The 20286-nt window shown below is 42.7% G+C and overlaps 1 protein-coding gene across 3 annotated transcripts in view; it reads left to right on the top strand.

Annotated features, from left to right (window-relative positions):
- CTPS1 (CTP synthase 1) overlaps nucleotides 1–20286 on the top strand; it is a 122792-nt gene that overhangs the window by 93697 nt on the left and 8809 nt on the right. For 2 of the 3 annotated variants that reach the window (XM_069224883.1, XM_069224884.1), the window contains exons 17-18: nucleotides 4815–4959; nucleotides 14398–14488. In XM_069224883.1, the coding sequence (XP_069080984.1) occupies nucleotides 4815–4959; nucleotides 14398–14482 (230 nt within the window). In that variant the 3' untranslated portion in view covers nucleotides 14483–14488. The remainder of the gene's footprint in view (nucleotides 1–4814; nucleotides 4960–14397; nucleotides 14489–20286) is intronic. The other variant, XM_069224885.1, reaches the window with a different exon arrangement.

Genomic DNA, 20286 nt, shown 5'->3' on the forward strand with positions numbered 1-20286 from the left:
GGATGCAGCAATAAATAAACGAATGGGAGGTTCATCCACAACTAATTAAATATTACTTTCAGATGTGGGAAACACCAAACATAGACCTTTTCGCAACAAGCGAAACGCAAAATGCCAAAACTTTGCGTCCAGATTCCCACACCCTCAATCAAAGGGCAATGCTTTATGGATCAGTTGGTCAGGGATATTTGCTTACGCTTTTCCCCCTTCCCCGTTAATTCGGTTTCTGGTCAACAATATGCGTTGCACTTCCCTCACTATGATACTCATAGCTCCCACGTGGACACATCAACACTTGTACACAACACTATTGGATCTAACAGTAGTACCACATCAGAAGCTCCCAAACACACCAGACCAATTGACCCAAAATAAAGGTCACATCAGGCATCCTAATCCCAGGATGCTCAACCTGTCAATTTGGCTCCTGAGGTCATAGAATTTGGATATCTACAGCTTCCATCAGAATGTATGAACATTCTAAAACAAGCACGTAAACCTACAACCGGGGAGTGCTACGCAAATAAATGGAAACGTTTTGTATATTACTGCCAACCTAAAAACATTGATCTACTTAAAGCATCAGTACAAGATATTGTATGTTATTTGCTTCATTTACAAAAAGCAAATCTCGCATACTCATCTATTAAAATTAATTTAACTGCAATATCAGCCTACCTCCAAAACAGACAACATACTTCTCTGTTTAGAATTCCTGTCATAAAAGCTTTTATGGAGGTGCTTAAAAGTGTTGTTCCACCTACAGCTTTACCAGCTCCTGCATGGAACCTTAACATTGTACACACAAGACTTATGGGACTACCATTTGAACCCATGCATTCTTGCGCTCTTCAATTTCTCTCATGGAAGATTACTTTCCTTGTAGCAATTACATCCTTAAGAAGAGTAAGTGAAATACAAGCATTCACTTTAGAAGAACCCTTCTTTCAAGTACACAAACACAAAATAGCACTTGGGGCAAATCCAAAATTTCTACCAAAGGTTATTTTAACCATTTCACATTAATCGGTCAGTGGAATTGGCAGTCTTCTTTCCACAGCCTGATTCAGTTGCTGAAAGAGCTCTTCACTCTTGATCTCAAAAGAGCTCTAAAGTATTATGTAGACAGAACAAAAGACTTTAGAAAATCTAAGCATCTTTTTGTCGCTTTCCAGCAACCTCATAAAGGTAATCCTCTTTCCAAGCAAGGATTGGCAAGATGGATAGTAAAGTGTGTATTCAAACTTGCAATCTTAAAGCTAAAAGCCAGCTATTAGTAACTCCTAAAGCACATTCCACTAGAAAGAAAGGTGCTTCAGTGGCATTCTTAGGAAACATACCAATGGCAGACATATGCAAAGCAGCCACATGGTCCACACCACACACATTTACTAAACACTACTGTGTAGATGTCATATCTAGACAACAAGCAAATGTGGGTCAAGCTGTGCTTGGAACACTATTTCAAACTACTTCAACTCCTACAGGCTAACCACCGCTTACTTAGGAGGAGAACTGCTTTTCAGTCTATGCACAGCATGTGTATCTGCAGCTACACATGCCATCAAACCGAAAATGTCACTTACCCAGTGGACATCTGTTCTTGGCATGTAGTGCTGCAGATTCACATGCACCCTCTTTCCTCCCCGGAAGCCTGTAGCCGTTGTAGTACTTTATCATGTAAATATGTATATACATTAAATGGACATCTTCTTCACTTTCTATATATATTTGTACATATACAATTCTTCACTCTTTACTTCACCCTCCTGCGGGAAAACAGTCTAACAAAGGAGTCGATGCCCATGCGAAGAAAAACAACTTGTAACACTCCGAGCCCAAAACTAGATGGTGATATATGCACAGCATGTGAATCTGCAGCACAACATGCCACAAACATATGTACACTGGGTAAATGACATTTCCCATGTATATATAGCTATATGTTTTTTTTTTTTGTTACCTACTGGCGGTCGCCAGTAGGTATAGTTAGGACCATGTTTCCATAGAAAAAGCGTTTTTTGACTTGCCTGTGTCTTTGGCACAGTTTGAATTTTCACAAACTTTTCCCACAAAAAGTGTGCCGGTGATTCTTGTTGCACATGGAAAGTTACAGGGTGATCCATCAAGTGGGGGCTGAGAAATAGGAGGTTGGGGGAGTCAAAAAAAGTTGTGTGTTTCCATGTTAATTCTCATAGGATCTTTGGAAACGTCTACAGCCCAAACCGCTAGACGATTTAAACCAAATTTGGCAGAAAGCTAGCTTTCAGTACACAGATTGTGCTTTCGCTTATTTGTTGTAAATCCGTGCAGTAGTTTTGGAGATGTTCAAAGGAAAATTAATTTGTTTAACTCTGGCCACGAATAAATCATGACAATGTGTGAATTTTCACGAATGCGTGTGTTAATAGAAGCACTGTAATTGGCCGTCATTTTATGTTATCGGAGAGGGACCCTGGGGCTGAAAATAGAAATAAGTGGTATTAGGGGGTCAGGGTGGAGGTACCTTCGCAATGCATAGCTAAGTAATCCACATATTATATCATTGCTGGCATCTTCTATGGTATCTTTGATATTATCACTGCAACATTTGCAATAAAGTTATTGGAAACTGTGTATGGCAAGGGTGCGAGTTATAGTTACTTGAAATATTAAATAACTCTATAATTTCTATGGCTTTGTACATTTAAAATGTGAGCTTAACTATAACGTCACTGTAACCTTAGTTTTGTTCAGTTAATTTCTGTGTTTTTTCTAACGTAATTTTAATTTTAAACGTTAATCTAACCACCTCCCATACCCTCCCCAAAAACACCATACCACTCAAAAACCCATACCCACCCTAAACCCTTATATTACCCTTGCCACCCAAAAATCCATACCCACCCTAAAAACCATAATTAACCTTGACACCCACACCCACCCTAAACCCTAAAATTGCCCTTGTCACCCAAAACCACATTCCCACCCTAAATTAACCTTGGCACTCAAAAACCCATACCCACCCTAAATCCTAAAATTACCCTTGCCACTCAAACTCATACCCACCCTAAAATTACGCTTGCCACCTAAAGTAGTCCTATACCTACCCCCGAAAGTTTGGGGTTAATCTCTGAAGCGAGGGCTGAGATAATGTGGGGGTGACATTTAGAGCGTTTTCAATGTTAATTCCCTTAGGAAAAATTGAACCGCGATAGCGTCAAAACCACTGGACTGAATTACACCAAATGTGGAAGAAAGGTAGCTCTTGGTCCAGAAAGAACCCTTTTTTTCTAAGCCAGCATGTGAGCAGCACCCTGATTGGGGGGAAGCAGCCTTTCTCAGCGCTCTACAGCGCGCTGGAGGCCTGCACTTGCTTTTAATCCAGCCGTTTTATGACAGCTGGATTGAGAGGTTTAAAGTGCACATGTGAGGCTGGCCGGCCAAAGAGACGTGCACTTTGAACAGTGCACAGGGGGCCCTCTGCCCACCAACCCTCCCTGCTGCCACTCAGCAGGCCCCGCCCCGTCCTGACACTTGGTCCAGGACGGGATGATGAAAAATAAAAGGGTAATAAATTACCCGATTATTTTTCATCTCTGGGGCTTTGTGGGACATTTAAGTGGGGCGAAGCTCCTCTGCTCAAATGGAGGAGCCACGACTGCTCACAGACCTACTCAGGCACTGAAGTACCTATTCACAGACCCACTCAGACCCTCATGCACCCACTCAGACCCTCATGCACCCTTTCAGACCCACTGAGACACTGACGCACCCATTCACAGACCGACTCAGACCGTCGCAAACCCACTCACGGACCCACTCAGACCTTCTTGCTCCCACTCACAGACCTAGTCACACTGATGTGCCTACTCACAGATCCACTCAAACCCTCACGCATCCACTCACAAACCTACTAAGACACTCGTGCACCCACTCAGAACTGTTCAGACCCTCACACACCCACTCAAGACACTGACGCGCCCACTTACAGACCACTCAGACCTTCACGCACGCACCCATCACAGACACGCTCAGACACTGATGCACCCACTCATAGACCCACTCAGGCTGTCACACACCCACTCGTAGACAAAGAAACCTCATTGGTTTAAGTTCTTTCATTTGACTCTCACCACTACAGGAAGGCCACAACACTTAATGTGATTGCTTGCAATCTAAAAAGGCTTAGCTAGTAAGTGTTTGCTTATCTCTATGACTGTCTCGGTAAACCAGTTTTCTTGCTACGTTGTTAGAATAATGCTTACTTTTATCCACTGTTGTGCTTTTTGTGAAATTGAAATCGACTCGGATTTATGATTATTTAGAAAAAAATGGCTTTTTCATAGTAAGATGGGATGGATTTGTGGAGAGAGCATAATTTTGTTGGTGTATGAGCACTAGAGAGATCACATTTATGCTGAGAGCGATAGAGGGAGCCCTGTTCCCCCTATAAAGATCGGTGAAGCACGTACACAGGTTTTCTACAGAGATCAGTTCCCTCTCTGGACTAAAGGTTTGTGTCTCAAGATGGAGAGAATTGTGGTATAAAGTTTAGTCCTTAAATCACAGGGATCAACATCGTCTTGGACAGGGTTTTGAAATCCCCCTTCCAATCAGTCATTTTTCATTTCCACTGAATCAGCGAGTGCACTTCTAAAGTGCAGCACTGCAAAAGAAATAACCCCAGGGAATGGGTGGTTAACATTGGGATGGAAGGGTGGTGCAGGAGAACACAGTGTAAGTCATGCATGATTTTGAATTTGCTTGTTACTCTACTGCATAGTTAAGTCATAAGGTTCCTAATGACAACATTGTTTATGTATTTCCTGCAGACCATCCGTACTTTGTTGGTGTTCAGTATCACCCAGAGTTTACATCAAGACCCATTAAACCGTCTCCTCCTTACTTTGGCCTTCTCCTGGCATCAGTGGGAAGACTCTCACATTATCTTCAAAAAGGATGCAGGCTCTCACCAAGGTAAGCAAAGGAAAAGCTGCCCTCTTCCCAGCCAGATTTGTCAATCACATAATCAAATCTCTCAGAATACCCTCCTTCTTAATAGAAAATTTCAAATTAGGAAAAGCAAAGCCAAGGGTGACTATGGCCCTAAGCCCCCGCACCCCCAAACACAGGTGGTGCATGTTACCCACACAAATGCCCTAGGGGCATGGACAAGCGACATGTAACTTCAAAAAATGTTTTTTGGGCTCATTTTTTAAAATTGCACATTACCATCGACTTGGAGTCAATGGTAATTGCATTTCCTAAATGCCCATTTCACATTTAGGAAATGCTTTGTACATGTGCTTAGTAAATCGCAAATAGGAAATCCTAATTTTGCGATTTCCTATATGAGGATCGCAAAATACGATTTCTACGAGTAGAAATCACATTTTGTGATTCTCTAATTGCCTTTGTACATATGGAAAGGCCATTTAGCACTTCTTACATATGGAGGATGTGACTTTCATGTCCTCTACATTACCTCTGGAATGCAGAAGGCATGAACGTCTCATCCTCCACATTGTCAGAAAATCTTTCCGGTTAGCACCAGACAGATCTTCTTAATAAAAAGTGTGGTGGTAGAACATGTGTGGAGTTACACAGATTCCAGAACTTGACCTCACAGAAATGTGAAGAAATTGAGCAGATTTTATTATAGTTTTGAGGTTTGCATAGTATTGCCGCTAAGTAAATATAGTTAGATCCACTCCTTACACCACCCTCAACTCCCATGGGTATCTACTTTACCTAGGTTTGGTGGGTTTGCCTGGGTGGCGGCCGAGCTCAGGCTCAAAAACCGCACCCTGCCGCATTGCCAGAATATGTGAATTTTTTAGCCAAAAACTTGATGTTGCCACATTGCACTTTGAGGCCTTTTATGTCACCAGCAATAGGATCAGCCAAACAAATGATGTACCATTTTTATCGGGAGAGGTTTTGGAATGCAGATTAGTAGAACATCTGTTAGTCATTTGAATGTCCCTCTATGTTTGACTGCTAAATGTAAGCTAGTGTGCAAAAAAGAACGCTTTTTACAAAATGCCCTCTGAATTACATGATAGTCCTAGAAACCCTAATTTCAGAGTTGTAGAAATAACCTCTGTTCCTAAATTGGGGCACATATAAAAGATGTATAGATTTGCTTCATACCCATTTTTCATTCATTAGATTTTACTGTATGAATTCATGCATGGTCGGTACACAATGAAAAATCTTTTAAAGCTGGAGCTTATTTGGTTGCCCTGGGCATCGCTGCTTGTTTTGCCACCAACAAACCTTATGTGTCAACGTGACTAGGAGGGTCTGACGGATGTAAAGGTGTTTTACTTTTGTAAATTGGCCATTGGGGCAGAACTTACAGATCGAAACTTTGTCACATATTTCTATTTTTTTATTTATTTATGTTACATTAATTTTTTTATTTCACTAATCAATTTGTTTCTTTGGGAAAACGTGTGAGCTACACAAATGACCACTTACTGAGTTCTATATTTTACCTACTTTTCAGAAATGTGTAGCTTTCCAGGTTCACCCATGTGTTTCACACCTGTTTTCACCACAAACTGCAAGTAGGTTGAAACTACAAAAAAATAGGAAAATTGACTACTAGGTAAAAAAAAAAAAAAAAAAAAAGTGCAATTACTGTAGTAAAAATGTTACCACATCAACCCTTTTATTTATGCTGTATATAGAAATAAAAAACTATACCCTTTCTTGCACAACACGTTTTTCCCATGTTTCCAAAAAAATATGTTGCTATTTTCTCAGATCTCTCCACGGTCCTCCCCATTACTCGTTGGTACGTTTAGAATCCCCAACATCTGAGGAAAAAGGAAGCAAATATGGCCTGAATAACTTTGTGTTTATGGAAAAAAACAAATGAAGCACCAAGTGCCCAAAACTTTAAATACAGTCTCAACACTGGTGGTGGGAAAGCCTCCGAAGTTAAGGTGTTAAATATTATGAAGTGCTCTGACACCCACATGGGTCCGATTTATGCTACCTAAACCTCAAATATGTAAGGTAAAAAAATATGTGCTACTACAATATAAAGCACTTGCACAAGCGCTACGGTTCAATTTTGTTGACTATACTAAAATTCTTTCAGTTCTGATAACAACTAGGAAGATACTTTTTAATGAACTGGGAGCCTTACATCAGAAGCCTCACTCTTGGAAGCTGAAACTCTCTTCATGTGGATGAAACGACTGGTAGTGTAATATGGTAAAAAAAAGAGTACTAGGGCATCTGCTAAAGTGGTAACCTTGCAAAGGTTTTCTGTACATTTGACTCCCACTCTCCTTCCACATGTAGTATGTGACAGCAGTTGTTAATGAATCCTAATCCACCATGGGGCCTTTTTGTTTCTGTAACTGTACACATGTCCATAGAGCTTTGCAAAATCCTTCAAAAAAAGACTGTTTTTAAAAGACCGTTTTTAATCAGGAGACAACAGTGCATTTCAATCCACTGAAACCCGGGGATGACTTGTTTTAAAAAAATCGACTGTGTGACTGAAAGAGCAGTTGCCCCTTGTGGCAGTGGCAGTGAAGCAGTACTTTTAAGGACTGGAGGCAAGCATTGATCTACCTTTTGGCTTCCTCCAACAGTGCTGTGCAAAACAATAGAACTGTAGCACTAGTGTGGGAAGATTTCAAGTGTCTCCTTCCGAAGGCTACCTTCTTGTCTTCTGCTTTGACTGCTGACAGTGCTTTATTCTAGTGGCAGAGTTGGTATTTTCAGTTTCAACCTCTAAAAGAAGATTTTTGGCCAGTGCATGTTAACTGTCGAAAATCAGCTGTAACACAAAACTTGAAAGCCTAAGTGTGGGAAGTTTAAGTGCTACACTTGAGAATTTACTGCTTCCTTTTGTGTATTTTTCCTTTTTTGTTTGTATTTTATTTGACTGTATGCACAGATATACAGGAATGTATACCATTACCAATTCACATACATGGTTCTGTTTAATAGCATGGTTGCATAGAGGAATGTACATGAACTTAGGCATAAGTGGGTGTCATTTAACAACGTCAGCCCAAGCTAAGCAATGCCCTAATCAGGGTATTTGGGTGGGGCAGTTAAAGGGATGGGAAAGGCTCATGGATAAGGTGTAGGGAGGGGCGGGGGTTGTCTGCAGATTATATTGGCACATGGCAGATAGGTGCAGTAATTGATGTATCTTTCTATGACTGGTGATGTATGTGTGTGTGTTGGTGTTCCAAAGCCTTGTTTGAGCGTCCGATATGCCCATCCTCCCCTAACCACAAGGGCGTTAAGAACAGTAAGTGGCAAAAAAAAAAAAGGAAGAAAGACTCCCAGTGCAAATACATGGAAGTGGGCTGCTTAAGCATAATGAGGCCAAAATGGAAGGGCAACGGTGGTCATGTTAGACAGAGCCCATGCATGAAGTCAGATAAACATTTTTCGTTTATTATTATTATTATTATTATTATTATTTTTTTTGCAGGAAGTTATGTTTTACTTGGCCAAAATTGGTTATTTACTTATATAACTTTGGTGTCGTTATTTGTCGTTTTTCACATGCAGTGTAGTCTGGTCCTATCTGAGTAAATGGTATCTGCTCCAGGCCTTTCTATTGAGCATTAATAAATTGCTTATGCCTACAAATCCGAAAGGTAGTGTTCGATGGCATATGTTGCTGCAGATACACATGTTTGGCACAGTCCGCTGCCTGGTGTTGGGCTCGGAGTATTACAAGTTTTTTTTCTTCGAAGAAGTCTTTTTGGTCACGGGACCGAAGGACTCCTCCCTCCTCGGCTCCATTGCGCATGGGCGTCGACTCCATCTTAGATTGTTTTTTTCCGCTGTCGGGTTCGGACGTATTCCTTTTCGCTCCGTGTTTCGGTTCGGAAAGTTAGTCAGAATCTCGGAAGAAAGCGTCGGTATTGTTCCGTTCGGTATCGGGATAGTTAGGTACATCGACACCGATCATCGGAAGACTTTCGGGTAGTTTCGATCCCCCATCGGGGCCTGGTCGGCCCGACCGCGTGCGACATCGAAGCCGATGGAACGGACCCCGTTTCGTTTCTGCCCAAAATGTCACAGTAAGTATCCTTATACAGATCAGCACTTGGTCTGTAACTTGTGCTTGTCCCCCGAGCACAAGGAGGATACCTGTGAAGCCTGTCGAGCCTTCCGGTCCAGAAAAACACTCCGGGACCGAAGAGCCAGGCGTCAACAAATGGCGTCCACGTCGACAAAACAACGTTTCGATGAGGAAGAGGAAACATTCTCGGTTCCGGAATCAGAATCCGGAGACTCCGACGTCGAACAACAGCAACAAACTGTGAGTAAGACGTCGAAAAGTAAATCCATCGACAAACCGAAAGCCCAGGGGACGCCACTGCCAACAGGCCATGGCTCGACCCATAAAGCAGGCGACCCGTCGAAGGCGCCGAAAAAGGGCACGCCCATAGCGAAGACACCCGACTCCGGTCGAGGGACCGCCATGGAGCAACCTCGGAGCCGAGAAAGCGGCTCCGAGAGACAAAAACAAGATACCGGCACCGAAAAACATCGGCGCCGAAAAATACCACACCTTCATCCTTCTCAGAGGAACAAGGAATAAGTGGCCAAATGCACAGATTTGGACAAGAGCTCCAAAGTGTAGAATCGGACTACACACAAAAGAGACTGTACATCCAGCAAGACACAGGGAAGATATCAACCCTTCCCCCAATCATGAGGAAAAGAAGGATCGGACTTCCAAAGGATGACGCACAACCACAAGCCAAAGTGGTTAAAAAAGTCACGCCTCCGCCCTCTCCACCACAGGCATCGCCGGCACAAACACCGCCACAAATGCACTCACCAGCGCAAACTACCATAAGTCATGACGATCAGGATCAAGACGCTTGGGACCTGTATGACACCCCAGTGCCGGACAATGATCCCGAGTCATACCCCACAAAGCCGTCACCGCCAGAGGACAGTACCTCATACTCTCAACTGGTGGCTAGGGCAGCAGAATTCCACAATGTCCAACTGCATTCCGATCCTATAGAGGATGTTTTTTATTTAACACCCTCTCGGCTACACACAGCCAATATCAATGTCTCCCAATGCTACCAGGGATGTTACGGCACGCAAAACAAATTTTTGAAGAGCCCGTAAAATCAAGAGCCATCACCCCAAGGGTGGATAAGAAATACAAACCACCACCCACAGACCCAGTGTTTATTACTTCGCAGTTACCACCTGACTCCGTGGTAGTAGGGGCAGCTCGCAAGAGAGCAAATTCACATACATCTGGCGACGCCCCACCTCCGGACAAAGAAAGCTGAAAATTTGATGCGGCAGGGAAAAGAGTAGCATCACAGGCAGCCAACCAGTGGCGCATCGCAAATTCACAAGCGCTGCTGGCCAGATATGACCGCGCACACTGGGACGAGATGCAACTTCTCGTAGACCATCTTCCCCAGGAATACCAAAAAAGGGCGCAGCAAATAGTGGAAGAGGGACAAACGATCTCAAACAATCAAATCTGCTCTTCACTAGACGCAGCCGATACTGCAGCAAGAACAGTCAACACTGCTGTCACCATAAGGAGACACGCTTGGCTACGCACTTCAGGCTTCAAACCTGAAATCCAGCAGGCTGTCCTTAATATGCCCTTCAACGAGAAACAACTGTTTGGCTCTGAAGTGGATACAGCCATTGAAAAACTTAAAAATGACACAGACACGGCCAAGGCCATGGGCGCACTCTACTCCCCGCAGAGCAGAGGCTCTTTCAGAAAAACTCCATTTAGAGGGGGGTTTCGTGGCCAACCCACAGACACCACCAGCCAACAAACAAGAACCACACCATATCAGGGTTCCTTCCAAAGGGGAGGTTTCAGGGGATATCGGGGGGGTCAATTCCCAAGGAGTAGGGGAAGATTCCAGACTCCAAAAACACCTCCACCTAAACAGTGACTTTCAAGTCACGCAACCCCTTCACTCAACACCAGTGGGGGGAAGACTAAGCCAGTTCTACCACAACATTTAGAACTTTTAGGACTAGAAGTTCAAGCACTACTGCAAAAGGATGCAATAGAGTTAGTACCAGTACAACAAAAAAACACAGGAGTTTACTCCCTGTACTTTCTAATTCCAAAAAAAGACAAAACATTAAGACCAATATTAGATCTCAGGACACTAAATACCTACATCATATCGGACCATTTTCACATGGTCACACTACAAGACATCATTCCACTGCTCAAACAGCAAGATTACATGACCACATTAGACCTAAAGGATGCGTACTTTCATATACCAATACACCCTTCTCACAGAAAGTACCTACGGTTCGTATTCAAAGGAATACATTACCAATTCAAGGTGTTGCCATTCGGAATAACAACTGCACCACGAGTGTTCACAAAATGTCTAGCAGTAGTAGCAGCACACATCAGGAGACAACAGATACATGTGTTCCCTTACCTAGACGATTGGCTAATCAAGACCAACACAGTAAAAAAATGCGCAAACGACACCACATTTGTCATACAAACCCTTCACAAACTGGGGTTTTCCATCAACTATACAAAATCACACCTAGAACCGTGTCAAACACAACAATATCTAGGAGCAACCATCAACACATCAAAAGGAATTGCCACTCCAAGTCCACAAAGAGTGCAGGCATTCCACAAGGTAATAAGTGCTATGTTTCCAAACCAAAAGATACAAGCAAAATTTGTGCTAAAACTTCTAGGCATGATGTCATCATGCATAGCCATTGTCCCAAACGCAAGACTACACATGCGACCCTTACAACAGTGTCTAGCATCACAATGGTCACAGGCACAGGGTCAACTTCAAAATCTGGTGTTGGTAGACCGCCAAACATACCTCTCGCTTCTATGGTGGAACAGCAAAAATTTAAACAAAGGGCGGACATTTCAGGACCCAGTGCCTCAATACGTTATAACAACAGATGCTTCCATGACAGGGTGGGGAGCACACCTCAATCACCACAGCATTCAAGGACAATGGGATATACACGAAACAAAATTTCATATCAATTACCTAGAACTGTTAGCAGTATTTCTAGCGTTAAAAGCCTTCCAACCCATAATAACACACAAATACATTCTTGTCAAAACAGACAACATGACAACAATGTATTATTTAAACAAACAAGGAGGAACACACTCAACACAATTGTGCCTCCTAACACAAAAAATTTGGCAGTGGGCGATTCACAACAACATTCGCCTAATAGCACAATTTATTCCAGGAATACAAAACCAACTAGCAGACAACCTTTCGCGAGACCACCAACAAGTCCACGAATGGGAAATTCACCCCCAAGTTCTGAACAAGTACTTTCAAATTTGGGGAACACCCCAGATAGATTTGTTCGCAACAAAAGAAAACTCAAAATGCCAAAACTTCGCATCCAGGTACCCACACCGCGAATCACAAGGCAATGCTCTATGGATGAGTTGGTCAGGGATATTTGCGTACGCTTTTCCCCCTCTCCCTCTCCTTCCATATCTAGTAAACAAGTTGAGTCAAAACCAACTCAAACTCATACTGATAGCACCCACATGGGCAAGACAACCTTGGTATACAACTCTACTAGACCTTTCACTAGTACCGCATGTCAAACTACCCAACAGGCCAGATCTGTTAACACAACACAAACAACAGATCAGGCATCCAAACCCAGCATCATTGAATCTGGCAATTTGGCTCCTGAAATCCTAGAATTCAGACACTTAGACCTCACACAAGAATGCATGGAGGTCATAAAACAAGCTAGAAAACCTTCCACTAGACACTGCTATGCATCTAAGTGGAAAAGATTTGTTTACTACTGCCATGCCAATCAAATACAACCATTACATGCCTCTACTAAAGACATAGTAGGATACTTACTACATTTGCAAAAAGCAAATCTCGCTTTTTCATCTATAAAAATACACCTCGCAGCAATATCTGCTTACCTACAAACTACTCATTCATCGTCTCTATTTAGAATACCAGTTATTAAAGCATTCATGGAAGGGCTAAAAAGAATTATACCACCAAGAACACCACCAGTTCCTTCATGGAATCTTAACATCGTCTTAACAAGACTCATGGGTCCACCTTTCGAACCCATGCATTCCTGTGAAATGCAATATCTAACCTGGAAGGTCGCATTTCTCATTGCAATCACATCCCTCAGAAGAGTAAGTGAAATACAGGCATTTACCATACAAGAACCATTTATTCAAATACACAACAATAAAATAGTTCTAAGAACAAATCCAAAATTTCTGCCAAAAGTAATCTCACCATTCCATTTAAATCAAACAGTAGAATTGCCAGTGTTCTTCCCACAACCAAATTCTGTGGCTGAAAGGGCACTACATACATTAGACATCAAAAGAGCACTAATGTATTACATTGACAGAACAAAGCTAATCAGGAAAACAAAACAACTGTTCATAGCTTTTCAAAAACCACACATAGGAAATCCAATCTCTAAACAAGGCATTGCTAGATGGATAGTCAGATGCATTCAAACATGCTATCTTAAAGCCAAAAGAGAATTGCCTATTACACCAAAGGCACACTCAACCAGAAAGAAAGGTGCTACAATGGCCTTTCTAGGAAACATTCCTATGAGCGAAATATGTAAGGCTGCAACCTGGTCTACGCCTCATACGTTTACTAAACACTACTGTGTAGACGTACTAAATGCACAACAAGCTACAGTGGGCCAAGCTGTACTAAGAACATTATTCCAAACTACTTCAACTCCTACAGGCTAAACCACCGCTTTTAGGGGAGGTAACTGCTTTATAGTCTATGCCAAACATGTGTATCTGCAGCAACATATGCCATCGAACTGAAAATGTCACTTACCCAGTGTACATCTGTTCGTGGCATTAGTCGCTGCAGATTCACATGTACCCTCCCACCTCCCCGGGAAGCCTGTAGCCGTTTAGAAGTAGATCATAAATCTTAAACATCTGAACATTTGTAAATAATTATTAGAAACTCTTATCGTACATACATATTCACTCCATTGCATGGGCACTATTTATACCAAACAACTCCATCCTCACCCTCTGCGGGGAAAACAATCTAAGATGGAGTCGACGCCCATGCGCAATGGAGCCGAGGAGGGAGGAGTCCTTCGGTCCCGTGACCAAAAAGACTTCTTCGAAGAAAAACAACTTGTAATACTCCGAGCCCAACACCAGGCAGCGGACTGTGCCAAACATGTGAATCTGCAGCGACTAATGCCACGAACAGATGTACACTGGGTAAGTGACATTTTCAACTTGAAACTAATTTGATATACTTGCTTATAGAAAAACAGAGTCCCTTAAGTATTTAAATGCACTTAGTATAAACAAGGCACATGGAAGAGCTTAACCACCGATAAAAACCTTCTGAATCCTCACAGAGACACCTACAGCGACAGAAGTGATAGCAGCTCCCCTGATTCAGAGATCGCAGAACTTAAGTTCCCATCAATAAATCACGACTGATTCCTGGTAATTTATACTATCTCTTTACTTAGCTAAATGCATTTTTGTTTGTTGATTCTTTACCGTACCTTGTTCTTATACAGCCTAATTGAAATCTGTTACTATTAAAGATTATTTTATAATAATGGTGATTCTCTTTTGTGCAGTCCTCTAAAGGGTGTGAATATAAATTTTAAAAATAAATGAAGTTTAGCCCTATAAATTTGTACTGAAGCATTTGGTTTGGCAAGTACAATGCTAAACAAGTTTATACGATTGTAAACATAGAATTTAATCTTATTAAAACATTATCTCTAGTGAACATGTGCTCGCACATGTATGAAATGGCTAACCAAAGTGAGATTTTGGTTGTAAGAAAATAAACATTCATTGAAAACCAGATGCTTAAGGATGCAACTCAAGGGCTATAAAAAGACAGTTCACTTTGTTAGAGCATTTCCTCCATTTACAGTCTTATCCCAGGTGTACTGGACTACTGAGAAGCTTTTTTGTCAGGAATGGCAGAACGCAATAAAGCTTACAACCCTTTTGGGACTCTCTTTTGGCAAACAAAAAGGTTGTCATCTGAGCTAAAATTCATTTCACACTTGTCCATCCACCCGCCCCAACGGTGGAGCGCAAAAAGCTATCTGTTTGAAAAAATCCAAGCTATCCGTTTGAAAAAAGAACAGTAGTTTCCTGTCGTAGTCTCGTGTGTGTGTGTGTGTGTGTGTGTGTGTGTGTGAATAATTTGGGCATATTGAAACTGTGATCATGATGGCGTACCTGGAGCGTCTAATAAATACTGTCCTCTGCTACCTCTGGCTGCTCCAGTGAGTTTTTTTGCATTAATGATGCACTGGGGAAGCTTAATACTGTCCATGATATTATGTGAAGCTGTAGAATTTAGGGTATGTTTGGGAAAAGATGGCAGTTTGATGGAACTAGGAAGTTTTCAAATGTTTCAGACATACTTAAAGTGGCATCAAATAAATTCTTTCCTGAGAAAAAGGAGGTGTGTGCAGAAGATCCAGTGCTTGCTATTTTCTCTGATAATATGATATCTCTCTGAAGGAAGACTCGATGGTGGAATCTGTACCACAAAGACAGTGCACTTAATCAGTAAATTTTCTGTAGAAGCCAATCTTAACACACAGGTAAAAATGTATTACTGGATATTAACTTTGGCCTTGCGTAAGGATCTGTTGAAGAATGTGGTTGGCCATTTGCACCTTCGGTGATTCTTCATTACCTCTTTCAATGAAGGAATAATTTTGTTGCCAACATAAACCACGTTAAAATGCTATTGGTCAAAATTATGTGTTTAGTAGCATAGGGTTTGATTTACTATGTTCTCCTTCTACTAGAGGCAACTGTAGCTCAGATGTCCATACCATGTGTGGCTGTAGATAAATATTCTCTGCATACTCCTGCCATCTAGTTCAAGAGGGTTATAAGTTGTTTTTCTTTGAAGTTGTTTTCGAGCCCCAATATCTGGTGTGACTCCATCCTTAGTTCACAGTGTACCAGGAGTAAGACTCCCTAAGATTGCTTTCTTCCACCATCGAGTTCAGAATTCCGAATATCAGGTCCTGTGTTGACAACCTTTCTTTGCTGGGAACTCTGTTGCCAGCCGTCTGATCTTCAATCCCAGTGATGAGGAATCGCCGACTATCTTCATCGATGACTCCATCGTGAATTCAGGTTGTACTTGAAGAATGACTGTAGGGTGAGTGCTATTGAGAGAATAACTTTTCAGTGTCCTAGGTGCAGCATGAAGTTTGGACCAATGCAAGGTGTGTAGCTTGTCACCAGAGCAGACCAAGGCTGCCTGCACCCCCCTGTAAGGTATTTCAGTGCAGGAGGACTCTTGAGTACTGAAGGGAGAGGCAATCAGTTCACTGCTAAATGAAGTACCTGGAATCACCCAAGACCCTTAACATCTTGAATATGAAGGGAGAACAAGCAGGGCCATCAGGGCTTCCAGCTACACAAGGGTAGAGGAGTCTATCTTCTGTGTCTTTAGAGTCCAGACACAAGGAAGAGGAGCGGCATCCCTCACGGCCTTAGTCCGAAAGACAAAGACCATGCCCAAGACCCCTATCCCTTCCTCAAATTCATAAGCCTGCATACCCCCCCAAAAGTGTTGTCCTGTAATACTTACACAGGCAGAGTCAGAGCACTGCTTGCCTCAGCTTGAGCCTGGTTTCAAGAGGCACGAACCTTTGGGTCCGGCTCCAGCAGCAGGTACTACTCTTAATAGCCACCTTGCACTCCAAGCAAGCGATCGGTGAACCGCACCAAGCAATGCCATCCGTCACCACCGCCTCGACCCTGGGCACAAGCATCAGAGCCGAAGTTGAGGTTGAGTCTGCAGATAGACCCACTCCAAAATCGACATTGAAAGAACTCTTGACTCCAAGCTCAGACTCATGTGAGCCTGATTATATTCCAGCTTCTGGAGATTCCGGGCAAAAGACAGAAAAATATCTATCTGCCCTTCCACCGGTAAGGTTCTCACCAAGCCACCTTCACAGGAGCACCAATTCACACCCTTCCAAATCCTCAAAATGTGGAGACTAACTTTCAGGAATAATTTTCCTATGCAACTTCTGCCTCCTTCTCTTCTAAATACGGTTAGGGACAGGGCCACACATCCACAACCTCTACTGCCTGCACCCATTGTTATCTCTACCAATTCTCTCCCACCCCCGCCCCGTAACAACCCCTCCACCCCCCACTCCCCAAAAAGGTATATTCTCTAAAATCCCCAAATCTGTCATTTTATACTGACTCACACCAGGAAGACTCGTACCACTCCAGAGGCCCTTTCAATGAGCCTTTAGCACCTGGGAGGACTCTCCACGGTTGAAAACTTGATGGACTGAGTAAAAGTGAAAGCCAGGCTATTCACATCTTGGGTCAAAAATAAATGTAAGGCTTTCCAAGAAAATTTGGCTTACATTATGAGCCATGTACCACCTAATTCGCTCATCAGCCACACAGTGAGAAAATGAGCCTCCGCACACACTACACAAAACATTTCTCCTCCAGAAAAGGCAGCATGGGAAGTGTGTAGCTGGTGCTAAGTTCTACTTGGTTGCTACTAGAATGACTGACACCAATGGGAAGAAATGGAGAAGCTAATCGGACATCTTGTGGAGGCCCACCAGAAAAGCAAGCAGGAACTGGTAGCAGATGGAAAGGTAATTTCCAGCATAAACCTTTGATGTGCGTTGGATGCTGCGGACACTGCCTTGAGGGACATTTACACCAGTATCCTCTTATGGCCCTGTGCTCGCTACAATTTCTGGCTTTTGGCGAGAGGTTCAGCTACATCTACTGAACATGCCCTTTCACGGGGAGCTCTTTTCAGTCAGTATGTTGATGGCATGCTCAATAAGATGAAGGGCAAGCCATGGGTGCCCTGCAGACCTCTACCATTAGGTCTTAGTTTAATAAGTTTCAGTTAAGAGGAGGCGCAAGAACACTTATGCCCCCAAGAGGCAATGCTACCACCTGCAAAAGTGCTATCAAGAGACCCAGCAGGCAAAATCAGCTGGCAAGAGTGGATAACGGAGGAAAGGAAGAGGTGTGGGCATAGGCGACTAACAGGGATGCTGCTGCCTCAAAATTCCCCTTGATTTTTATAATTCCCCCCCCCCCCCCCCCCCCCATCCCCCTTTGAGGTTTTTGCTTGCACAGTAGGAGGGGATAACCTTAAAAAATTAGTGCTCTCCTTATTACAGAAGGGGCACTGCCTAGAGTTCACACCACACCACCAAACATGCCACCTTAACACCATGTCCTCAGCTGCAACCACCTACGTCTACTAATGGAGGAAATACAGGCGCTCCTTGCAAAAGGTGCCTTTATCCTGCGGCCCATCATGGAGCACTTTAACATGGCCACCCTGCTGTACACCTGCCTGTTGCTCCAAAGAGCAGACCCCATGGTGGCCCCGACATCAAGGATGCCTATTTCCACATACCTCAATCATGAGAGGGTGATGGCATTCGAAGCACAATTGCCTCTTTTTCAGGCAAGATATCCCCTCACTGTATAGAGAGTGCGATTGTTGGTGTGGATGGCTTATATCCCAATAATATACTATGCCAGAATGCACATGCACCCTTTCCAGAAGTATCTAGAGAGGCAATGGTCACAGGGGGAGGGTCATTGGCAAGATTTAGTGTTTCTAAAGGCCAAAATGCACTACACTCTTCTCTATTGGAAAAGCAGCAACTTTTTGCGAGGAAAGCCATTTCTGAACCCAATTCATCAAGTGACTATTTCCAAAGCTGTTTAACTCATTGGTTGGGGAGCCTATCTTGATCACTCCTGACTGTTCAGTGTACCTGTACACCACAACAACAGGGTTGCCAAATCAGTTACCTAGAACTCCTGTCAATCCACCTGGAGCTCAGGGCTTTTTACAGTTTTTTTTTTCAAGGCAGGACAGTCCTCATAAAGATATACAACAGGGCAGCTAAATACTGAATCTAGAAATGTGGAGAAAAACACACTCCTGAGCTCCTGTGCTTTGGCTCACGAGATATGGCATTTGGCCATTCACAATCAGAGTCTGCTTCTAACAGAACATCTCCTCTGGCAAGCAACAGCTTTGCAAGCCCGTTATGCAGGACACATCAACAAGCCCACGAATGGTAAATTAATCTCTTAAGTCCTCCAACAGTACTTTTATCTGTGATTTTCTCCCATCATAGATATGTTTGCTGCTGCAAGAAGCACAGGATGCCAAAGCTTCACATTCAGGTATCCACACCGACAGTCCATAGTCAATGCATTATGGATGAACTGGTCAGGGATGATTGCCTTTTCATCCACTTTCCCTGATCTAATATGTGCTCTAGAAAAAGTGTCAATGATCATTTTCCAGATATTACCAAGCTGGGCAAGGCAACCATGATATCCAGTGTTTCTAGAAAAGTAGGTGCATCTATTATTTCAGCATCAGTGTCAGTTCTGACATTCAGACCCTAGACTTGGTGTCTGCTTTGCTGCCAAATGGAAAAAATTTGGCCACTACTGCTTCAGCAAGCACCTAAACCCTCAAATGAAATCTCTATGTGGGACACAATCTGCTACTCATTACATTTGGCAAAAAGCAGAAGTGGCATACACCTCTATGAGTTAGCAATTTTCTGCAGTTGTGGCCTTCTTGCGAAATAGATAACCTTTATTATTGTTATACATATTTCCTATCATTAAGGCCTTCACAGAGAGCCTCAAAAGAGTCATCCCTCTAAAGACGCCTCTGACTATTTGAAACAGAATTTAGTATTCACAAGACTTATTGGCTCATCCTTCAAAAAACTGCGCTCCTGTGACATGTAGATTCTCTAACGGAGAGTAGCCTTTTTGGTGGCCATTAATTGGCTAAGACGCATCAATGAGCTATAGGCGTTTACTATAGAATAATCTTTTATCCAGGTTCATTGAGGCAAGGTAATCCTACAAACTAACACAAAATTGCTACCAATGGTGGTTTCCCTAGTCCATGTTAACCAACAATTCAGTTTTCAAGGTTCTTTCCACATTCAGGCTCCGCAGCAGAGGGTATTATATACATTAGATGTTAAAAGAGCACTCAGCAGTTACATTGATGGCACTAAATTCATCCATAAGGCAGAGCAGCTGTTTGCAACTTCTGTTAATCCACACATAGGAAACCCAATTTCTAAAGCAGACATTAACAGATGGATTGTGAAATGCATACAAAGCAAATTACTTCTTGTACCAACTAAAACACATTCCACACATAGAAAAGAAGCCACAATGTCTTTCTTGGGAAACATTTCCTT

This window comes from Pleurodeles waltl, chromosome 3_1, assembly GCF_031143425.1.
Source record: "Pleurodeles waltl isolate 20211129_DDA chromosome 3_1, aPleWal1.hap1.20221129, whole genome shotgun sequence".
NCBI lineage: Eukaryota > Metazoa > Chordata > Amphibia > Caudata > Salamandridae > Pleurodeles > Pleurodeles waltl.